The sequence below is a fragment of the Anser anser genome (assembly GCF_964211835.1).
Source record: "Anser anser genome assembly, chromosome: 2".
NCBI lineage: Eukaryota > Metazoa > Chordata > Aves > Anseriformes > Anatidae > Anser > Anser anser.
This window is the reverse complement of record NC_139721.1, coordinates 33,545,601-33,566,437: the sequence shown is the minus strand read 5'-3', so window position 1 is coordinate 33,566,437 and position 20,837 is coordinate 33,545,601. Positions and strand designations below refer to the sequence as shown.

The 20,837-nt window shown below is 40.7% G+C and overlaps 2 protein-coding genes and 1 long non-coding RNA gene across 7 annotated transcripts in view; 1 reads left to right on the top strand and 2 right to left on the bottom strand.

The window, feature by feature from the left end:
- Positions 1 to 3,560, bottom strand: part of STAU2 (staufen double-stranded RNA binding protein 2) — a 168,185-nt gene extending 164,625 nt beyond the window's left edge. For 2 of the 4 annotated variants that reach the window (XM_083822663.1, XM_083822666.1), the window contains exon 1: positions 3,426 to 3,560. The gene's annotated coding sequence lies outside the window, so the exon portion shown is untranslated. The remainder of the gene's footprint in view (positions 1 to 3,425) is intronic. The other 2 variants (XM_083822665.1, XM_083822664.1) reach the window with 1 other exon arrangement.
- Positions 3,561 to 3,989: 429 nt separating this feature from the next.
- On the top strand, positions 3,990 to 17,868 carry LOC310893534. 2 transcript variants are annotated; one of them, XR_014579067.1, is made up of 2 exons: positions 3,990 to 4,278; positions 7,476 to 17,868. It is a non-coding gene; the product is annotated as an uncharacterized lncRNA (long non-coding RNA). The 2 variants fall into 2 exon arrangements; XR_014579068.1 differs by having other exon boundaries at positions 3,990 to 5,336.
- The window catches only part of UBE2W (ubiquitin conjugating enzyme E2 W), a 34,460-nt gene continuing 29,808 nt past the window's right edge, over positions 16,186 to 20,837 (bottom strand). Inside the window, exon 6 of the mRNA XM_083822673.1 lies at positions 16,186 to 19,110. Within this exon, the coding sequence (XP_083678799.1) occupies positions 19,097 to 19,110 (14 nt within the window). The 3' untranslated portion in view covers positions 16,186 to 19,096. The remainder of the gene's footprint in view (positions 19,111 to 20,837) is intronic.

The following is a 20,837-nucleotide window of genomic DNA, read 5'->3' as shown; positions in this document are numbered from 1 at the left end:
ACAAGCAATTTTTCTGTTCTAAATAGCTTCCAGAACAACACATGACAAGCCACCTCTCAGATTTTTCCTGAACTCTTGATCTTTTAACACAAACATACTTTGGATAATGCTGATCATGACTGCTCCCTGACAATGAGCAGACCCGAGCGATCTCTAAGAGCAGAGCCCTTGGCTCACATTATACACTAAATGCTACACACAGGTTCCGTTTCTTCTCTTCCCAGGGTCTGCCACAGGCTCCCACCAGCCCTAACCCCCAGATTTACACCATGTATCCTCTTCACTCCCCCAGGCAAAATTGTCCACCCCATTCTCCACCCTACCTGTCTCACTGCACCCTGGTCTTGTGCTTTATACACCCCTCAACCAAACCGACCCCCCCGCCTTATCCTTCTGAACTGCTGGTTGTAGGTACCAGGGGCACGGCAGCAGTCGATGAACAGCATGTGGGTTAAAGAGGGGTGGCCAGGTCAGGACCCCCTCGTGGGAGCTCCAACAGCCCCAATCCTTACAGGGTCGTATTCACAAGCCTAACACCGTCAAAGCAGCAGAGGGGATGGCTGAGAGATGTGAGCACTTGAAGGGGTCTCCTTCCTGCATGGATTCCAGTAACAGTACCCAAAGCAGTTTTAAGAAAGCAACATCTTTCTTTGTTTCTCTTCCTCTTTTGGGAAGAGAGAGAAAAATCAGGAACTGTTGTGAGAAACAGAGGCTGTAAAGTGATCCAAAGATCAGAAGTGCAACGCAATTCGTGCTGGTAAAAGGCAGGGCTAACTTATCTGACAGATCTCGCTGCTGATGAGAGGAAATCAATATAACCAAGAAAGGAAAAGTGAAGCCTTGGTAGCATATTAACAGAAGTCATGTTCTTAGAGTTATCCTAAAAAGTTGCAGGTTTGGGTCCTCCCCCACCACATTTGCGTGCCCCATGTAAAGAAGTAGATATTTGACTCTCCGATGGGGTAAGATCTGTGCAGATGGCTATGTGTATGTATAAAGTATACACAAAAAACTTAGCACTAAAAAACTGCCCACCTTGTAAGGCCTGCTTCCCTGTTGCATGATATTGTTATGGGACGCATTTGGGGCTGAAGGCTCAGACGTAACTGACCTGAGCGTTTCTCTCCTTTCCAAAGACTGTCAGATCAATAGCCACGTACTTCAGGCAGGTCAAAGCAAACTATCTAGACAGAGCATGACAGGTGCAGCCTTCCTAGTGGCTGGGGAAGCAGCCTTGGAATCGGAGGACCTGCTCCGCCACGGCCGGTTGTCTAACCTTCCCAAGGTCACTCCTCGTGCCACTTGGCACTTGGAACGCGCAGCATCCGATTCGCTTCCCACATGTACACCTACATCAGCCGGGATGTCTGTGGAGTCATGCTCATAACCCTCTGCAGCAGACTCAACCCCGGTATTTGCCTCCAAGGAAGGGGCTGATTGAGTTAATTGCTTATTTAAGCTTGGCCAGGTCATTAAAACACCTCTGACAAAGTTTTCCTGCAAGTAAAATTAGGAAGCTCTTTTGCAAACTACTTTCACAACTCGGGATGAAAGATTATTCAAATTCATTATTACTTTGACATTATTCTTGGGGAACGAAGTAGCTCGAGCTGGCAATGAGGCATTTGAAGACTGGCCTCCGAACTGCAGTCTGAGCTGAACCCAAACCGGATGACTTTGGCCAAAGCTGAACATCACTGAAAAGCGTTCTTTCAAGCAAAGAAAACCTGAATTGCACCTTCCCCTCAAAAACAACGACCAAGCAGCCGGTCGTAGTCCAGTTCCTAGTTGCCAGCAACAGGAATCTTAGCAAACACAGGCAGGAACAGAAATCTTCCTCTCCGGGAGTTTTTCTAGGGCAAAGCTAAGGTTCAGCGATTGGAAGTCAGTACTGGGAATCTTGTGCTGCTGCTGGCTTTTCAGCAAAGAGATTTCATTCAGAGAGCTGTCAGACCTGGCACTGTTTATAGGCAGCAATGTCACAACAAAACCTGTGCAGAACCTCCCTATATTTAGAAAATGGCTTAAATACGTTAATATTATTACATGGGTGTCGATTCCTAACCCGGAGTTACTACGCAGCTCGGGAAGGCTTTATGTCTGCACAGCTTGACGCCAGCAGTAATGTCAGTAAGACAGAGCAACGTATGCGGTGCAACTCCACCTAGTTACACCAGAGCAACAGTCCTGCTTGTGCCTTACAACGCTGGGGCAATTCAGGCAGTTCTGTTCAACACAGTGAGCGGGGCAGAGAGAGGAGCCACGGCAGCGATACTCCGTCCGCTCTTCTGTCTAACAAACTTTTTTTAGTACTGAAATAGTTGCACGGGGGACGCCCCGCATGCGGCCCAAGACGCTTGGCATCCTGAGAGCCAGCTTGCTGGCCACGAGGCAACGCCGGGTGGATGCTCTGCTGGGGAACTGCTGCTTGGGCACTGAGGACTTCGAGGGCCCTGAGCACGAGGGCTGCGGGATTCGTGCCCCCACTGCGCCCAGGCCGCCCCAGGAGGGCACGGCCGCCCCGTCCAGGCCTGGCTGCTGTCAGCACCAACTTTTTCCGACCGGAGACCTCAATGCCAGCACGGCCGGCACCGCCTGCACGGCCTCGGCCTGCCTGACAGGCGCGGGGCTCCCCGGCCCCGGAGCCCCGAGCCCGGGGACGCCGGGGGAGGCCGGGGCACCCCGTGCCGCCGCCGCTCGGCGCTGGGCGCTGCCATCCATTTTGGGAGCGCGGCGCCGCGGGTCCCGCTGCCGAAGAAGTTTCGGACCGGGTCCGGAGCGCGGGGGCAGAGCCAGAGGAACGGGGCGAGGCGGCGGCCGGGCCGGGCCGGGCCGGGCCGGGCTCCGTGCCCTTCACACCGGGGGGATCCCCGAGACCCACCGCCGGGATCGGGGGGCGGGGGGACCGGCGGCCGCCCGGGGCAGCTCGCACCCGGCTCTCGGGCAGGCCCGGCGGCCAAACGCAGCCCCCACCGGGCCGAGCCGAGCCGAGCCGAGCCGAGCCCCACCGCCCGGCCTTGGCAAAGCGGCGGCAGCCCGGCGGGGGCTCCCGCGGGGCCCCCACGGTTGGGGCGCCCACCTGCGAGCCCCCGGCCCCCCAGGGGCGGCGGCGGCGAGGGCCGCGGGGCGGATGGCGGAGTTGGTGCCTCCTCCTCCTCCTCCTCCGCCGCCGCCCCCCTCCTCCATCCCCACCGTGGCGCAGCGGCGCCTTGCCGGCCTCGGAGCCCCCGCGCCGGGGGAGCGAGGAGGAGGAGGAGGAGGAGGAGGAAGGGGAGCGGGACGGGGCCCCGGCCATCATGGCTGCAGCAGCCCCCTCCCCTCCTCTTCCTCCCCTCCCTCCCCTCCGGCCGGTTCCCGGCTCTCCCGTCCCGCGCCCCCCCACGGCGGCGCTGCCGGGGCTCGGGGCCGCCCCCGGGCCCGGTTACCTGCTTCCCGGGGACGCCTCGGGGACGCCTCCAACATCGGCAAACACTAAAGAGAACTGACCCCGCCGCCGCGGCGGCCGCCGCCGGCCCCAACCACTCCGCCCCCCCACGACACCCCTCCTCCTCCTCCTCCTCCTCCTCTTCCTCCTCCTCCCCCCTCCCCCCGGCCGCCGCCGCCCCCCTCCCGCCGCCTCCTCGCCCCTCGCCCCCGCCGCCCCCCGCGGGCTCCCCGCGCCGCCGCCCCGGCCCCGCTCCCCCCCCTGCTCCGGCGCCGCGAATGGCCCCGTCCGCCTCCCTTCCCCGGCCCGGAGCGGCGGCGGCAGCGCCTCTAGCGGCGGCCGACAACGGGGCTCCGGGGCTCCGCAGCCCCCCGAGGCCTCCCCCGAGCACCGCGGGGGCCGCCCCCGAGCCCCCCCCCCCCCCCACCGTCTGCGGGGCCGCCGGGAGGGGGCGAGGCTGAGAGGAAGGGCCCGGGCAGGGCAGCGCCGGTCCCGTTCCCATGCCCGGTCTTTAAACTTCGCAGTATTTGGAGGGAGTCCCTGAGAAGCACCGGGTTTTACCACGCGGCTGTTAGCAGCCTTCTTAGCCTCGCTCGCCTGGCACAAGACGAGCCGCGAGGTTTTTATGCCGGTTTGAAAACAGCCTCGCGACGTTTTACCTGTTTTTTTTTTTTTTTCCCTCCCGTTTTCTCTTTGCAGGGACCTGACCCCTACCGGCTGCTCGGTGCAAGTTGGTGTCTGCACCGGGAGCAGCTGCTGCGGGCTCGCTGGGCGAGATCGAGCTCTAAAGAGCACAATAGCCAACCTTAATGCACGGGAAATGAAATTAACGGCTTGCAGCGATGCAGGGAGAGGTGAGCAAACAGAACACACCACAACAGAGACACCTTTTTTTTTTTTTTTTTACTTTTTAATTCGGTTTTACTCATCTCGCTGCGCCTGTGCTGTCTAACACCACGCTGGTTTCAAACACGACTCCTCTCCCCTCAAAGGCACCAGTTTTGAGAAGGCAGCAGAAAGCCATAAACGCGACTCGCGTCAGCATTTCGGTTGTGTCAGATCCAGTCACGTCCCTGCCAGCAAGAGACGTGGCAGAGAGGAGGGCAGCTGCGGAACCTGCCGGGCCTTGCCCCACTGCCCTGTGGTGGGAGGCCACAACCAGAGGCCGTGAGGTGCAGAGGTGGAAGCTCACTGCACCGCGCAAAGCCTCGGCCCCAGGTGGGATGTGCAACCTGAGTGAGGTTTCCAAACCCTTCAAAGTTGCCACAGCTAGGCTAGATGAAGCCATGGCTCGGTTTCTGCTTCCAACCAACAGCAGTCCTATGACCATCTTTACCACTAAAAAGAATGAAAAACTAAAGTTTTTCATTTGTTTTTCATGAAAAAGGGAAGACTTCTGAGTTAATCATCAAATATCTAATTTGGGTTGTAAGAATCTGCTTTCTTGATTGGCTCAAGTAATTATTTGTCCAGTAAGACAAGCTAAAAACTTTTAAACCTATGCCAAAACTAGCTAGAAGCATTAGAACTTGGAGCAACTAATTTAGCTGATTAGCAAGGCTGCAGTAACTAAACTATGTTTAAAATTACTAGCATTTTTTGCGAAATTACCATCATTTTACTATGCAACTGTATTTTAATGATAGCTTTGAGAGTTAGAACATCAAATGTATCAAAACTGATTTACAAACTAACATACTTACTGAGGGTCAGAATGAGTCCAAAGTTCACATTTCCTTCAGTGCCTGTTTATGTTATTCCCTGTGATTTTTTTGAAAAACCAACTCGAAACCAAGTGGTGGACTGGTATGACAGCTGGGAGCAAGAAGGAACAAGATGTAGCCTGGCCGGCTTCCCAAGCACTCACGGTATAATCGCATCCTAATGGCACATCCCCCCAGATGTGCTTTGTGTAAGTTTGTGTATTACAGACAATAATTTATACACCAAATACACATACTTACACTTAGTGACAGGACTGTGTTGTGAGTAACTAGGTGACAGCAAGGTTTTATTCACACTAACAGAACGCTACCATGACATAACTTCTTTAAATACACTTTGGGAACACAGCATTTGCTACGACAGTTTTATACATACCCTTTTTTCAGCTGGGGTAGCTTGTCACCCTTCCCTTCTTATTCCCCCATTGTTTAGTTTTCTGAGATTCCTTACCCCTTATTTCACTTAGGTACTGAGCTCAGAAATACGCAGTATGATACAATTTCTTATGTATTCTTCTAGTATAATGTACTAGTGAGCAATAATGCAAACACTTTTCATAATGCTGCTACAAAAGCTTTGGACAAGCTCATTTAGAAGCTTAATCACGACAACCTATAAGCATTTTTTGTTTTAATTTATGGCAACTTCTTCTTTCTAGTTACTGTTAGTAACTTGAAGAACCCTACATTATAGCATGTACTTAGTGTACCCAGCATAATTCAGTGAATGTCAGCATCAGATTACAAGGGAAGGTTTCTGAACTTCCTGCAATCAATAGATACAATTCCAACAAGCCTCTAAAATCTCCAGTCTGTGCTACGATTTCAATGTTTAATGCTTTTATAACATTACTAAACAGGTAATAGCTTAGTTTAAAAACACATCTTGAAATACTTATGAACTCATGCATCTCATATCTCAATATACGTTCTGTGCCACAAATGGTATATAGCTGAAAAAGAAACAATACAAAAAAAGAACATTTTATCCATAAACTTACCATCTTTTTATATTTTTTAAATACAGAGATGAGTTCTGGCTCTATTTTTTCCAGGTATAAAGTAAAGGATTACGTATTTTATCATTGCTGAGATCCCATGATAGTTGTTCACATAGGTAAAGTTCCAATCATATAGGAGAAACTTACTAAACAGGAAAACACTATGTTGCATTACCAGTCATTGTTTAGATTTACTACACCTTTCTGAATGTTTTTTTTTCCTTTCCAGTCAGTACCTCCAGTACAAACAGCTTAATAGAAGCTAAAATAATCTCACTTTTTGAAAGATATGCATAGTTTGTATATACATATCTGCTCTACTCCGTTCGTGTACAATGGGAGTGCCATGACTTGCACAACATTTTACCTTCAGTAGGTAAATTATGAATAGGCGTGATTAATTCAGTATGCTATTTGAATACAAGAGGAAGAAAAAAAAAAAAGAAAACCTAACACCTATAAATGCCTGCACAAATGCCTAACTGGGGGAAAGGGTATAAACGTTCTGTTTGGTCTGTAAACATGAGCAAAGGGTACTTGAGGACAGCTGGCCTTGTTATTTCTAAGCTCAGATTCAGAAAGAACAAATTGGCACTTTCAAACTGATTTGCAAAATATTTTTTTTACTGATATTATTAGAATAGTGTGGGTTTTCTTTAAGTCATCAAGAAACAACTTTCTACCCCTCAATATAACCCTGGTGTGCCTAGAAAAGCCCACTCTTACACTGATGTATTAACAAGGAGGAATTTGACAGAGCCACAGAAACAGGAGCCTGCTTTCAATCCATACACTAAAAACAGTAAAATTGGTTGGAAGGGACCTCTGGATGTCACCCGCCCTACAACCTCCTTACCCCCTCAAAGTGAAGATGGCTTTAAAGCTGGATCTAACTTTGAATTTAGCAGGTTTAGCTCAGGGCCTCATCCAGTTTAGTTCTGAAAATGTCCAAGGATGGAGAATTTAAAACTCCTCCTGGCTACCTGTTCCAGGGTTTGATAAAAAGTTTATTTTAATTCTACTTTTAAAATGTATATTAATGAGATTATATTTTGATACGGAAGTTGAGATAGTAATTAAGCTAATACAGAGTGCTCATAATATACCAATGGGATGTTGATAATGCTTTATATTAGTCAGAGTCATTTAACTGAATTATAGACTCATAATATCTTAGAAGAATGGGCCACTTGAATTTTTAAATATATTTTTTCCCAATAACTAAAACTTATTGGCACAGCAAAAGTCAAGCGTTTTAGATTCTATTTGATTAAAACCCAGTATTATTAACAAACCTAAATCTAATCAAACTCTTTTTCTTGCCAGGTACAGGTGCAGGACTAACTACAAAAGCAGACCACCCTGAAAGTTGGAGCACAACGTATAAGTGACTAAAACCATTTATCATCTTGTGTAGTACACAGAATGAGAGATGTGAACAAAGCAAGATAAAACTGTAAAATTGACAAGTAAATATTATACAGAGCTTTCTCAGCTAACAAAAACCATTTATTCTCTATACTCCAGTAAAGACTCGTAAGCACCAAATTTTAACAACTCACATATTATCTTTCATGATTCACATCTATAATGCAAGTTCCCTAAAGTAGATGAATCACATAATCACTTCCAAAATCAAAATGAACTGAACTTGCGTTTGTCAGCATATATTCAGCTTTTTCCATGACTTCAAATTAACGCTAGTACTCAGTACGCTGGGCAAGCATAAGGCCTTTATCTCCTTTAGCAAACATCATTACTCTAAAACAAACCAACAAGGTGAATCCAACCAAACTGATTTGCTGATTTTGCAACTTGACATCAAAGTATGAAAATCAGTTCTTTGTTTGTTGGCCCAATGACCCAAATTCAGATTGCTGTGAAGGTAGAAATGTATTTCCCTGTAATTATTTGCTCCCGTTGTTCTCATACACCAGTGCTGTAAATAGTAAGGCCTTGCCCAAATAAAAACTTTACCCTTTTAATAATGCTAGTGAAATTTAAAAATTTTACTGGCAAATTATTTAGCACTTAGTAGTAATTGTACTTACACATTAAGAAAACTTCACATTATTTATTATCCTATTCCATTTATCCAAAGCTGCATGAAAGCAAGGTCTAAATCTCTGCTTTGAACTTGTACATTTAATTTGTTTTGGGTTATAAAGACATGACTGCTTTTGTGTCAGCTATTTCCATCATCACACATCATCATAATTTATTTTCTACACAGAGAACTTTAAGAACCGAATGTACAGTCATCCCACCTTCTTACAACTAGAATTTGTAAGTATTTCTTATGTTTTCCCAGATTCACAAAACACTAGGTTTAGATTATCCCTGTAAAACAAAGATTGTATAGCTTTAAAAAAACAGGTAATTCAAGCCAATCGGTTTTCCAAATTTACTGACTACAGGCAACGAAGACAGATGTAACTACAGTTTGATGAATTACTGAGAATAATAGAGAACCGCCAACCTGAAGATCATGGTGCATCAGTTTTCCATTACAAATCGCACAGCCAAATGTTTAGGAACTGCCCACTTCTGAGTTACAAGGCTTTGCTACTTTGTGAGAACACATTAGCTTTACGCAGAATAAAATATGGGAAAGTTGAAGCGTAACCACAGGCCAAAGCAGCAATAGATGCTATAAGATTAAATTCCTGTTTACAAGCTTTTTGTTTTGTATTACTGATAGTATTCTGACCATATAAAGAAGCCTTCGAACAAGTCCAGACGTGATGCTGTTTTTATTGACAGTGTTGCAAGAGAGCATCGCGCCCATCTTGAGATGCTTTGGATTCTGATCAGCGCCTCTCACCGCAGAGGCAGATCATAGCAGCACCCTTCAAACACTCACAAAACTTCACCACCAGCAGCACCGATCTGTCCATACACCAGTGTCCATACCCGGCATGTTTACTGTGCTGGTGCCAGCATGTACCTAATCATACCTATTGACATCGTTGTAAGTCATAGACTTTAACAGACCAGGCCGCATTAAAAAAAAAAAAAAAAAAAGGAATCTGGCCTTTTTAAATCTTGGAAGTTCAGGCCAGGCCAGTGTTGCACATGAGAATTAAGTATTTCATTCATTGCCAAACATATTCTTGTACTAGCAATAAATTTACCTTATACATTGAAGTAGATGGAAGAGATCACAGCTAGTCTGGACAGAATTATATCAGTAGAAAGGTGCTTTCCATGCTGCACAGTTTGTTTGCTTTTCCATCCAGCTATGTAAGGTAAACTAACACAAAATGTATTGCATACTACATTAACAATTTTAACTACCTTGCTATGGTATGGATTGTAAGACAAACAAAGCCTAACCATTCAAAAATACTCCTTTTATCACAAGACAGTGAATAAACTGCAGGAAACTGAAAAGGATTTGTATTTGCAAGTGACATTAAACCATTCTCTAGAACTAAAAAGAAATGACTTAAGGCAATTGGACAAGATTATAAAATTATACAGTAAGTTAAACCTACAGTAAATGAGTGGGTTTTAAAAAGACTTTTCTTGGAACAAGGACTGTCTTAGTCATATATGAAGTCATGCAGTAAGCAGAAAAGAGAAAGAAATCCTCTGTACACAGCATTAAGGAGACATACAGGAAAAGGGTTGATATAAAGGGTTTATCACAGTCAATAAGACAACAATAAAGCAAAGTTATTGGCTACATGCATTCATAACCGTAAAGTGATCTCATGAACGGAAAAAATAAATGCAAGGACAACAAGGAAGCATTGCAACTCAAATGATGTTTTGTTTTTAGTCGGTTATTGATACCTTTAGTTTTTCATTAATGCTACTTCCTGGCAGCATACACTAGCTTCAGTCTCAGATTGCCTATTTTTTCGTTGTTGTTGCCTTTTTTTTTTTATGTTTGTTTTAAGGGACAGCTCTTAGACCAACTCAGTGCCTGCCACTTTTAGGGATGACAGCAACATACAGCTTCAAAACATGCCAAGCGTTACTGAATAAACAGTAATACATAAGTTAAAAAATCTAAGCATTTACACCTACATCACATATAATTTAACTACTCAGTTTCACCTATAAAGTAGCCATAACATGCCAGAATTTTGCCATACATTATAGCAACTAATGCTGTAACTTTCTCCAAAGGACAACACTGAATTAATACTATGATAATATGTTTTGAAAGACAGAATAATAGTATTTGTTACATAAAGTTGGTTAAAGCTGTTTGTCTTCAAAACATTTCTTAGCACGACATCCAAATCCTGTCAAAATTAAGTCTCCAATCCTCAGTAAAGGTTTTTTGGGGCTGCTAATAGAATTATAAGTTACATATCCATAAACTCCATAGCAAATTTTTTTAATTTTATGGAGTTTTGAGTACTGGCAGCAAGGAAACACAAATGTGTGTCAGGCAAGAAGAGCTGGACTAAATTCTGTTGCTATATGAAGTAATAACATTGACAGTAAATTTTGCAGCAGTTTAAACTTTAATATTATTTTTTCAATGCACAGTGCAATATTCTCCCATTAATAAAAAAAATCTTACCGTGCACTGTCACCAAATCATCAGATTGCAATTATGTGCTATCAGGGTAATGGCAATTTGTGGGTTATAGGAGTTCCACAATATATTAAAAATTGACATGAATGCATTAATTGGATGTTTCTATACTAAAATGCTGCTGTACAGCACTCGACTTAGCCAGACCTTTCTCACCCATTAATTAATTTCTTTACCAAAAGTGCTTGTTCTGTGATTATTGAACCTAGCTGAATTTGACAATTTAAGCAAAAGTAAAATTCCACATAATTTGTGGAGTTCAGTGTTCACTTAACAAAATAGTACCAATCTACATAAGCAGCAATTAAAAGTGCTTAAAAGGGAGCATCCATGCCTTCATGGCGGTTAGCAAAATCCCCCCATGTCTGAAAATGTTTTCATCCTTCAAAGGCATATAAGACATACCATAAGCAATATATAATGCACTGCATCTTTACAGATCAATGAACAGCATCCCAAGATTTTCAAATACTTTTTTTCCACTGCACATAGTTCACACTGAAATTAATTATATTTTTGTTTATATATATACAAACACAGTAGATAAAAGAAAAAAGTAAACAAGACAGCTTGTATAGCGAAAAACAAACTTAGAGGGAAGCAGCCCTTAAGTTTCTACTTCAAGACATAAGCTAGCAAACTCTTGCTTTCTTCAGATTCTTTTTGATGCATTATTTTTAAGAAAACAAAGAATGGAAATGTAGAAGTTGACAGAAGGCTATACTTTCAAAGAAAATGAAAAGCCCATAATAAATATACTAAAATAAAACATACATATCAAGATGAATATACACAAAAATCAACCCAGATTAATGCATGGCCTAAGCAAGACTTCTAAAGTATCTTTTAGCACGTGCCTGCACGTAAAACTATCGTGGAGATCAAAACAAGAAATAAAGTTCTAAGTTGGAAAGCAACCAAGTTCGCGCATAAACCATACAGCAAGATTCCTTTTCCAGAGGCCAAATTCAGTAACAACATTTTGTAAATGTAAGAAAGAAAAAATTAGGTAAATGCTTTGTATTGAGACAAACTCCTAAGAGCAACAGGACACTTGCTCCAAATCAAGCAAAGGTGTATAATGGCTTTCTATGCACTTCAAGGCAGTTATCTCACCACAAAACAGTATGGCTTATACAAAGATTACCAGAAGTTTTCCCATTAAATCTTTAACTTACTCTAAAGAGAGCCCTCAGTCACTGAACCCTGTAGGGTTTGGCGATGCTCCAGGCTGGGCTGGCTGGCACAAGGCAACTCTTGGCATACTTACCAGGTACATCCAATACGGTATATAAAAAGTGTAGTAGAAATCATTCAGGAACATCTGAAGTATATTGCACGCTACCATCTCTAAGGTAAGGAAATTTGCTTTCTGGATAAAACAACAGTTCCCATAGCACCAAAGTGGTAAACCTTTAAAATGTTCACTTTCAGAAAGTGTTGCACAGAAATGAGTTTAACAAAAATTACAAAGTAGCTGATGTAAACAGATACCTAGATGAGTGTAAAAACTCTTTCAAAGAAGAATTTGTGCAGTTCTCATGAAAAAGGATCACAAGCTTTTCTATATAGTATTTCCTACCAACACCTGGGATACCAGGAATACACTAGTAATGTCCGGATAATGATTTAGTCTACTCAAACAGACCAAATAAAGGAAGGAAGCAAACAGAACTTGCAGAATTACAAAAACACATAGCAACATTCCACAATAGATCTATTTTTCATCTGCAAGACTTCAGAATCTCTCTCTTGTCTAGCACAGCATGAAATTTCTTTGGGTCAAAGTTTGCTAGGATTTCTGAAGAAATTATTGCAAAGGCAAAAAGAAACCTATTACTTCAGCTCACATAGAAGGTTATCCATCCTTTGAGTCGCGGTTTTCTTGGAACAATGGTTTTGCTTAGTTGAGCATATCCTGGCAAACTCTGATAGTGGTTTTCCAACACCAATTTGTTTGACCTCAATCAAAAGTTAAAAATCTCTGGCCTTTCCTTCAGTTGCATCATTATCACAGTTGCCTTGCATCTGCCCTCTTCCACTTTCGAAGAGCTTCATTAGATGAGGTTTACAGCTTGGTGCAATTACTGACGTCCTCTTCAAAAAAACCCTATACCACCACCAGCCACCACCAATTCTCTGCGAATATTTAGAAATCCATCAAAATTGATCTTCAAGAACTGGTTCTCCCACTCCCTCATTAATCCTTCCCAACCTCCTTTGCAAGTATGGCTTCTTTCCACATGGCATCCCTAATCTTAGCTAATCAATACAACTCACAGGAGTATTTGGAGATCATTAACAACACGGGATTGTCTGGACTATAACTTAAAGACACCAAAGCCATCCATTACCCATCACGATGCTTAAGATGGGAATTGCCGCTTAGGGCACATGATAACACACAGATAAACAGACTAAAAAGAGTCCAGAACTCAGTGTGAAACAACTCACATTAGTGCAAGATGCCCCCAACTTCTTTCTTCCCTGTAAATTCGAAAAGCATTGCAAATGAAGACCTCAGGTTATATATGCTCTAAATCATTCTTACAGGTCTTCGGCTCATTTGCCTACTGATGTGTACTTCCTATACTACTACTTTCAAAATACTAATCTTCAATAAGTTACCTGCATCCAATGAAAAGGTGTGCCTTATCTCGTGCACATGAAATACAGGCATCAACTTTTTCTGTAGACATATGAATAGTTTAGAGGGAAAGAGATGGGAGGGCTTTTCCTGTGCAACAAATGAGAGTTCACTCTATTCCCCCTTCACCAGTCACAATGACAGCTGTCATTCTTTACTGACCCTTACACTTTTTATTAACCTGGAATAAATAATACAGATGAAAACCAGCACATTCCGTCTGCCTTTTGAACATGACCTTCAGAAGAAGGGGTGAAATGAGGAACAGTGTGGATTCATCTCGAAAACCACCTACCTCAGTGCAAGAGTCCTGTCCTCTGGTACAAATATGGCAAGCTGCTGACCATGCCTCATAGCATTAGCTCCCTCAGCCCTTTGGGCTAACGGTTCTACCTAATCCAATGACAACAAGCTGAACACAATTATGCTTTCCTTTTCTAAAAACCACATCTGAAATAAAAGCAAGTGTAAAGATACAAATCATGGATCAAGAGTTGAGACAATCGCAAGCCAAAACATGAGCTTTCAAGTATTCTGGAATGGATCTGTGGCAGAACAGTGCTAAGGAATTAAAAAAAACAACACAGTAAAAAAAAAAAAAAAAAAAAAAAAAAAAGGATATCCACAGCAATCAATGCTAGCAGCTTTGGTATCAAAAGAAAAAAAAAAAAGGGTCCTGGACACAGATACTCAAGACATCTAAATGGAGAGGTAGTAAGGTAATAGACAACTTGAAAGCTTTGGAATGCCTTTAGGGCTTTTACTATAACACAGAGTTAAAACAGATAGAAGGAATATTCTCCACCAAAGATGGCCATAGTCCAGACCTCCAGCTCTCAGGATTCTCAGAGCACATAACTCAGCTTCTACATAAAACAAAGCTTCTAGTACTTTACACTACGCAGAGAAGTCTAAAGATATGAATCAGATTTCAGTCATTACCTCCCAATCCCCAGCTGCACAGTCCTTTCAGTTTCTTGTACTAGCTCCAAAACTCTTGATCATGCATTAAACTGATTCAATTTGCTGAGATTTTCACTTTTTCTTCTCAGCTCAGTTACATACTTGTTTAACATCTACCAAATCATCTCAGTACAACACAGACAAAGCTAGGTGCAAGGCAGAATGTGAAGCATGAAGCTGGAAAGGAAAGAGGAGCACAAATTCTTCCTTTTCAGTAGCAGTAAACAGACACCGAATGGCTGTAACCCTGCTCTTTTCATCTGTAAGGATGTAACACTATGCCCTGGACAACTGCATTAACATCCTCCAGATAATACTGTAGTGCTGGGAAGAGAAAGGGCCCAGAACATTCATCTGAACAGATTTAACCCTGACCTGCTTGGCAGAACGCACTCCAAACAGATCTAACAAACATGTTCCCAGCTGCTGAAGAAATGACACAAGTTTAAAGGTCCTACCGTGGAGCTTTTAAAACAAGAAAACATACCAGCACAAGTCAAGCAACCATCGTCAGTGTTACAAAACTGCTTAAAAACCCTCAAACACTAATTTTAAAAAGTAGTTAAAACCTGGGGAAAAAATACGGCAAGTGCATAAAATATCCTGCATTGTTTTTAATCAGTAAAATTAAATATGAGTGGCTAAGTATTTTCAATTGTATATTTCTGAATTATATTTTAATATATTAAAAGAAAGGCTCATATTTCTACTCTTCTGAATCTTTGAAACTATTTATGAGCCTGATGGTCTGGAAAGTTTGCGTAAGTCCTGGAAAAGATAGGCCAACAAGTACCTGCATTATAAACCAAAACCCAGATCAATCTTCCCATCCTTCTGGGTAGCTGCACCTGAAGATGGAATATCAATCACTACAGCAGTTTCATTTTCCTTATTCAGTTCAACACTCAACTGTTCAGGTACTGCTGCTTTTGAGACCAAATCCAATCTGGAACTAGTAATTTGGATTGAAACCAACCGTTGTTTTGTTTTGTTTTTTTCAAAAGAAAGTTTGTACAAACTTAATTCTTTAGAATCACCAGAATTCACGAAGCTTCACTGCAAGTGTGCAGCACAACATAATTCTGAACTGCTTTACCAAGGATACAGGAAACTATACTAGCTTTCCCCTAGCAAAGTTAGGTATTATGTAGCTGCACTATCCCAAAGCTTTGGATATCAACAAGACATAATTTTAAAAACATGAATGCTACAGGTGCCCCCCCTCTCTTTTTTAAATTTTAATAAACTTTTACATACAAAAAAAACCAGCAAAAATTGGACAAGAAAGTCTTATTATATTTAAACTTTTCATGACAACCATTTGTCTAATCTGTTCTTTAAAAGTTACTGGAATGGGAAATGTATGGTCTCTTTAGATTTTATCTTTAAAGCCTTAGATGTTAACTATGCTTGGCCAGACTTTCAAGTAAAGTAATAACTAAAAATCTAACATCCAGAAGAGTATACTGCAACACATATGCATTAAAACCTTATTTTTTTCCCAAAAATATTTTTTTCAGGTATCAAGGTGGTGTCTTTTTCCAAAACAGATCTTGAAAAAAAAAAAAAAATCCAAACTGAAAGCAATTATTGACATAACGAAGAAGGTTTACTACCTGGTAATTTAGTACAAGTTGTTTTTTTTTTGTTTGTTTGTTTGTTTTAAGACACTATTTTCTTCAGCTCTACAACAGATATCCTCTGGAGAAAACAAGAGACATCTCAGTACTACACACTTCCCTCTCTGGATATCCATCACAGCTTTTAGGAATTACTGACAGCTTTGTCTCAAGAGCAGCTAAATGTAATGAACAATGTTTCTGCACTCCACCATGAAAAGGTCCACACGTATTTCCATTCAAGGGTAGTAATCTATTTTAAAACAAGAATTTATTGTGTTATAGTATAAAGACACTAAACACAAAACAAAGTGTTTAACAACATCAACATTGACACAAAATAAAAGCAAGATCATTTCAAGCCAATTCTGTAACCATTTGATGTGAGAAATTCCAAGTGAAAATTACATACACAGGGTCATCCTACAGAAAGGATGGCACCACCTTCATCTAATTTAAGCCCCTTCTCAGGGCATCATAGTATTGTCAGAATAGTTGCATTATTTTGAGGGCTTGAGTGGTATATAGGTTTTGTCCTTGCCCTCTGTATATAGGTGAACTTACCAACAGATCTACGAGAGAACCAATGGATGCATTTCTACTGTAAACTAAAAGACTTGAGGTAATTTCTCTTCTAATCTATCTTGGATTTCTACTTCTCTATTATAGAGGGTTTGATAAAATTAAAGAGCAGCATAAATTTGGTTTACTTCATCATAGTCCACACGATAGCATAGGTCAATAAAACATAAAATGCTTTGCATTACAACGCAGATCTTCAACAAAGTACATACAGTAATAAAGCTTCTCTGAAACCATGTATTGTACTAGGGCAATCCAACATATGAAAAGATGCGTGTATCTGAGAAGATGCACTTGAACCACTTCTTCGGACACGTTACCTTGTGTCACAATAAGGTCTCTTCATTGTGGACTATTTGATAGGATCCATTATATGAACCAGCTGTATGAAAATACATGAATTTCTCAAAGATGCGACAATTTTTTCAATCAATAATAAAGAGCAGCTAACAAGAACATACAGATTAAGTATTCAGATTACTGCTCTTTCATAAGAACCATTTTCAAAAATAACTGATTTGATTAACTTAAAACAATAAAATTTAGCTAAACAAAAAGTTAGGAGCACAACTATTTCATTTGCTTAAAATGATTATTTTTGGCTCTTAAAAGAATCTGAATTCTATGTTTTAAAGGCTCATTGTGAAAGTATATATACACATCAAATTTATATCCAAAGCTAGATTTTACCATTGAGTTTTAAAGGCCAAGAAATATTTTCAGTACAGTAGAAAAAATAGCAGTTCCTGAAGAATATTGTAGCCTTACTTCACTGACAATATCGATAATTAAATTGCTGTACAAAATACTTCTCTAGAGTAAATCCATTTGAACTCTATCCACCCTGAGTTATGCATCTATGTTTTTTAAAAATGTTTTAAACATTAGGTAACAGAGAAGTATGTACAAGGCTATAAAATTTGTCAGTTATTATACAGCAGTAAAAAAAAAAAAAAGAGTCATTAATCAGCCAAATTTTTGTTTGTTATTGTAGTTACTCATTCTGGGTTGTTTCATTGTTGTTTTTCTGTTTTGTGTTTTTTTTTTTAAATCAAGTAGATACTTGATTTAGACATTCATGTATTGACCACTTTATTTTTATTTTTTGAGTGCAACAATAAGGCAACAGTAAAAAAAAATTCATAGAAATTTTGCATACGTCGTAAAGGTATTAAGTTTATAAAAGTGCTTCCTAAAAAGACAACCTAATTGCAGTATCAAAATATTACAGAGTGGTGAGAACAACTACCTATTATTTCAATAAATGTTGCTCCATAGAAAAAACGTTAATCTGGTTTTAGGCTTTTTCATCTTTTTTTGGTGAAGTAAAAGCCTGGAAAAAAAAAAAAACAACAGTATGGCTGCGTGGGACAAGCAAGTTTAAGAAAATATATTTTAGTCTAAACTTAAATAAGAAGGTCCACACTTTTTTTGTCAAAACATTAAGCCTCTGTCAAAAATGTATTTTTTTTTCTTTTTATAGTACAGGATTAAAAGACAAGATGATGCTTACAAGGTAAAGAAATAATTTACATGAAAATATCTTCTGACAAAGCTTTTCAATCAAAATATTGTTTTGTAACATTCAAACATGACATACAACAACAAAAGAAACAGTGAATGCAAACAAAAAATGTTATATGGATTGCTTTCAAACACATAAATAAATGAAATATCGGTGTAGGCAGTAGGGCTCATGCTGATGGCTAGCCGGAAATAACAGTGTGCAATCTATTTGGAAAAAGCTCTAAAGTACAAATTACAAGCCCAATTACGGACTGCAGCAAGTTCAGTTATATCACTGCCATCCTCTCTTATCTCCAAAATAAATTCTTGATTAAATCACTCATACCCTAAATTACTCATACCTTTGCTTCAGAGATATGAATAACTATATACAAAAGTAGTTTTATTTCACCATAGGGATAACATTGTACCTCCCTGCCAATGTCACTTGAAAAACCTTCCACGTCAAAACAATTTGACAGCAGATAAACAATTTAATAAATATGCAATGATCTTATTACAGTCCTTCAGCTAAGCATGTTAACTCATGCTGCTAGTTTTGTGATCACAGTGCATAGAATCCAAATATAAAAGAATGGGGTGGCTTTTAAGGTAATGGTAGATCCCTTGCTTATAATCCAAATATATCTGAAACTTTCGTAAGCTCTGTCATGCATCAATCTTTTTGTGGCAGGAGCAAAACCTTTCCCTGGTACAATGTCCATTGCCGGCAATGGATGCACCAAAACCGCCAAGGAGCTCAGTGTTATTGCACAATATATGAAGACCTGGAATTCTTCCAAAAGCTTAAAATAAAAATAATGGAATTATTCTGACATTTCTGGACACCTGCATTAATACTGTATGACTAATAAAAGCATGTCAGTTGCATGGACTGAACCAGCGATCAACATGCGCCCAGAATGCACACTAGTAAAAATGCAGTCAAAGGAAGTAGTCTTCATTGCCTATAGGTCACTTCCAGTCAAAGGTTAAAGTTCAAAGACTGAATGATCAAAGTGCTCATTTTCTCAGTAGGACTATCTTCTGCTACGAGGATCACAAAATGGTGGCATCAACATGTGTCATCTTTAAAATAAAAAAAGAGTATTTATGGAAAACACGTAAACATTCCAAGTCCAAGTTAGCACGGCGCTGTACGCAGAAGCAATTCCTGGCAGAGATATTAACATGCAGCAGTAACACACCAACTGAGTAAGTCTGCAGCTTTGTTCAATAACAACTTACGAAAAAAAAGGTGAGAATATCAAAGAAAAAACTTCCAAAACACACATATACCCCCTGAGCACATTAGTATTAGCAAATATTCCATTAAAAGGACAATAATTTCCACATTTAATATTTAGAAAGCTACTCATTAGGAAAGTGAAATACCAAATATGCTTAACATTTTCCACCCCTTCAAGTACAGCAGGTCCACACCAATTTTTCGAACTGAGAAATCCTTTATAAGGAATATGTAGCGATAAGAGTCGGCAGAGTTGGCTTCTCCTGATGCTTTTGCTCTCAATATTTTTTTTTTCTTTTGGTAGTTCTCAAGCATCAACACAAACTATTGCTGACAGAATTATGCCAAAGCAATAGGTTACTACTGCAATACTAAACCTCAAATGTGAAAATAACTTGTTTAGATGTTGAGCTTAATGATATGGTTTAGTGAAGGACTTGTTAGTGTTAGGTCAGAGGTTGGACTAGGTGATCTTGGAGGTCTCTTCCAACCTAGATGATTCTGTGATTCTGTGAAATTTTAGATACTGTGACTGAGCATATCATGAAAGAGTGTTCTAGGCCAGCCATTTCTGTGCTATGCTTTAAGATTTTAATGTATGCATTTGCCTGAGAAAGCTCTTCCTTTTAAACCTTCTATTCCACACATCAACTTGCGGTATATTTGCAACTGGCAACAGTTGTTATTAAGCTTATTAACAGAAAGTAGACTTCCTGTCTGGTTATTTTTAATGCATTTACTTGTAACCTTGCAGACACGGAAAAAGTTGTCCTATAAACCATACAGACTACTAAATCTGTAAACAGTAGAAACAGAAGTAGCAACAAACGATTCTACATTCTCACTGGAAAACACTATGTCCTCAATACTATTACTTAAAAAAAAAGGCCTTTGTTTTGGTAAGAAGGCAAGGGACAAAAAAATTTTACATGTAAAAAAAAAATGGGGCAAGGATGCAAGAGAGAAAGGGTGTTTAAATGGTGTACTCAGAGTTTAGAACAAACACCATGGAAAACACTTCCTTATTGAAAAAGAAAAACTGAAAGCAGTAAAGAGCTGGTAGTTGAAAATTAACACCATCACGCTATTCTTTTTCACAAAAATCTACCTCCTGACAATACAAAGAATACAGAACAGCTTTACGAAACCAATTTCAGCCTGGATGACCAAGAAAATCTTATCTGGAAGATCCTCCTTTGTCTTTTAACAACGCATGACCAACTTTGAAATTGTCAGCATGAAATTCAATGTACAGCTAAAGAAGACATTAGGTAGGGAAGATAATCTATAAATATTTTTAGTTATCAAAGAGATCATTAGTAAGAGGAAATGAGTTTTGAGAGATAGCTTGCGAAGACATTGAGTTTGTAGCAAGTAGGCTCTGTAATTCTGCTCATGGAATAAATTGCTTTGCTGAGGCAGGGATGAAATGAGAGATTAAAAACTCAGTAATAAGATAGATCCACACAGAACCACATTTACATGTCAGAATGTATCTGTAAGTGCTACTTTATGCCTCTTATGTTTACATTGGTTTGCTTTACATCACCTCCCAATCACGCACTGC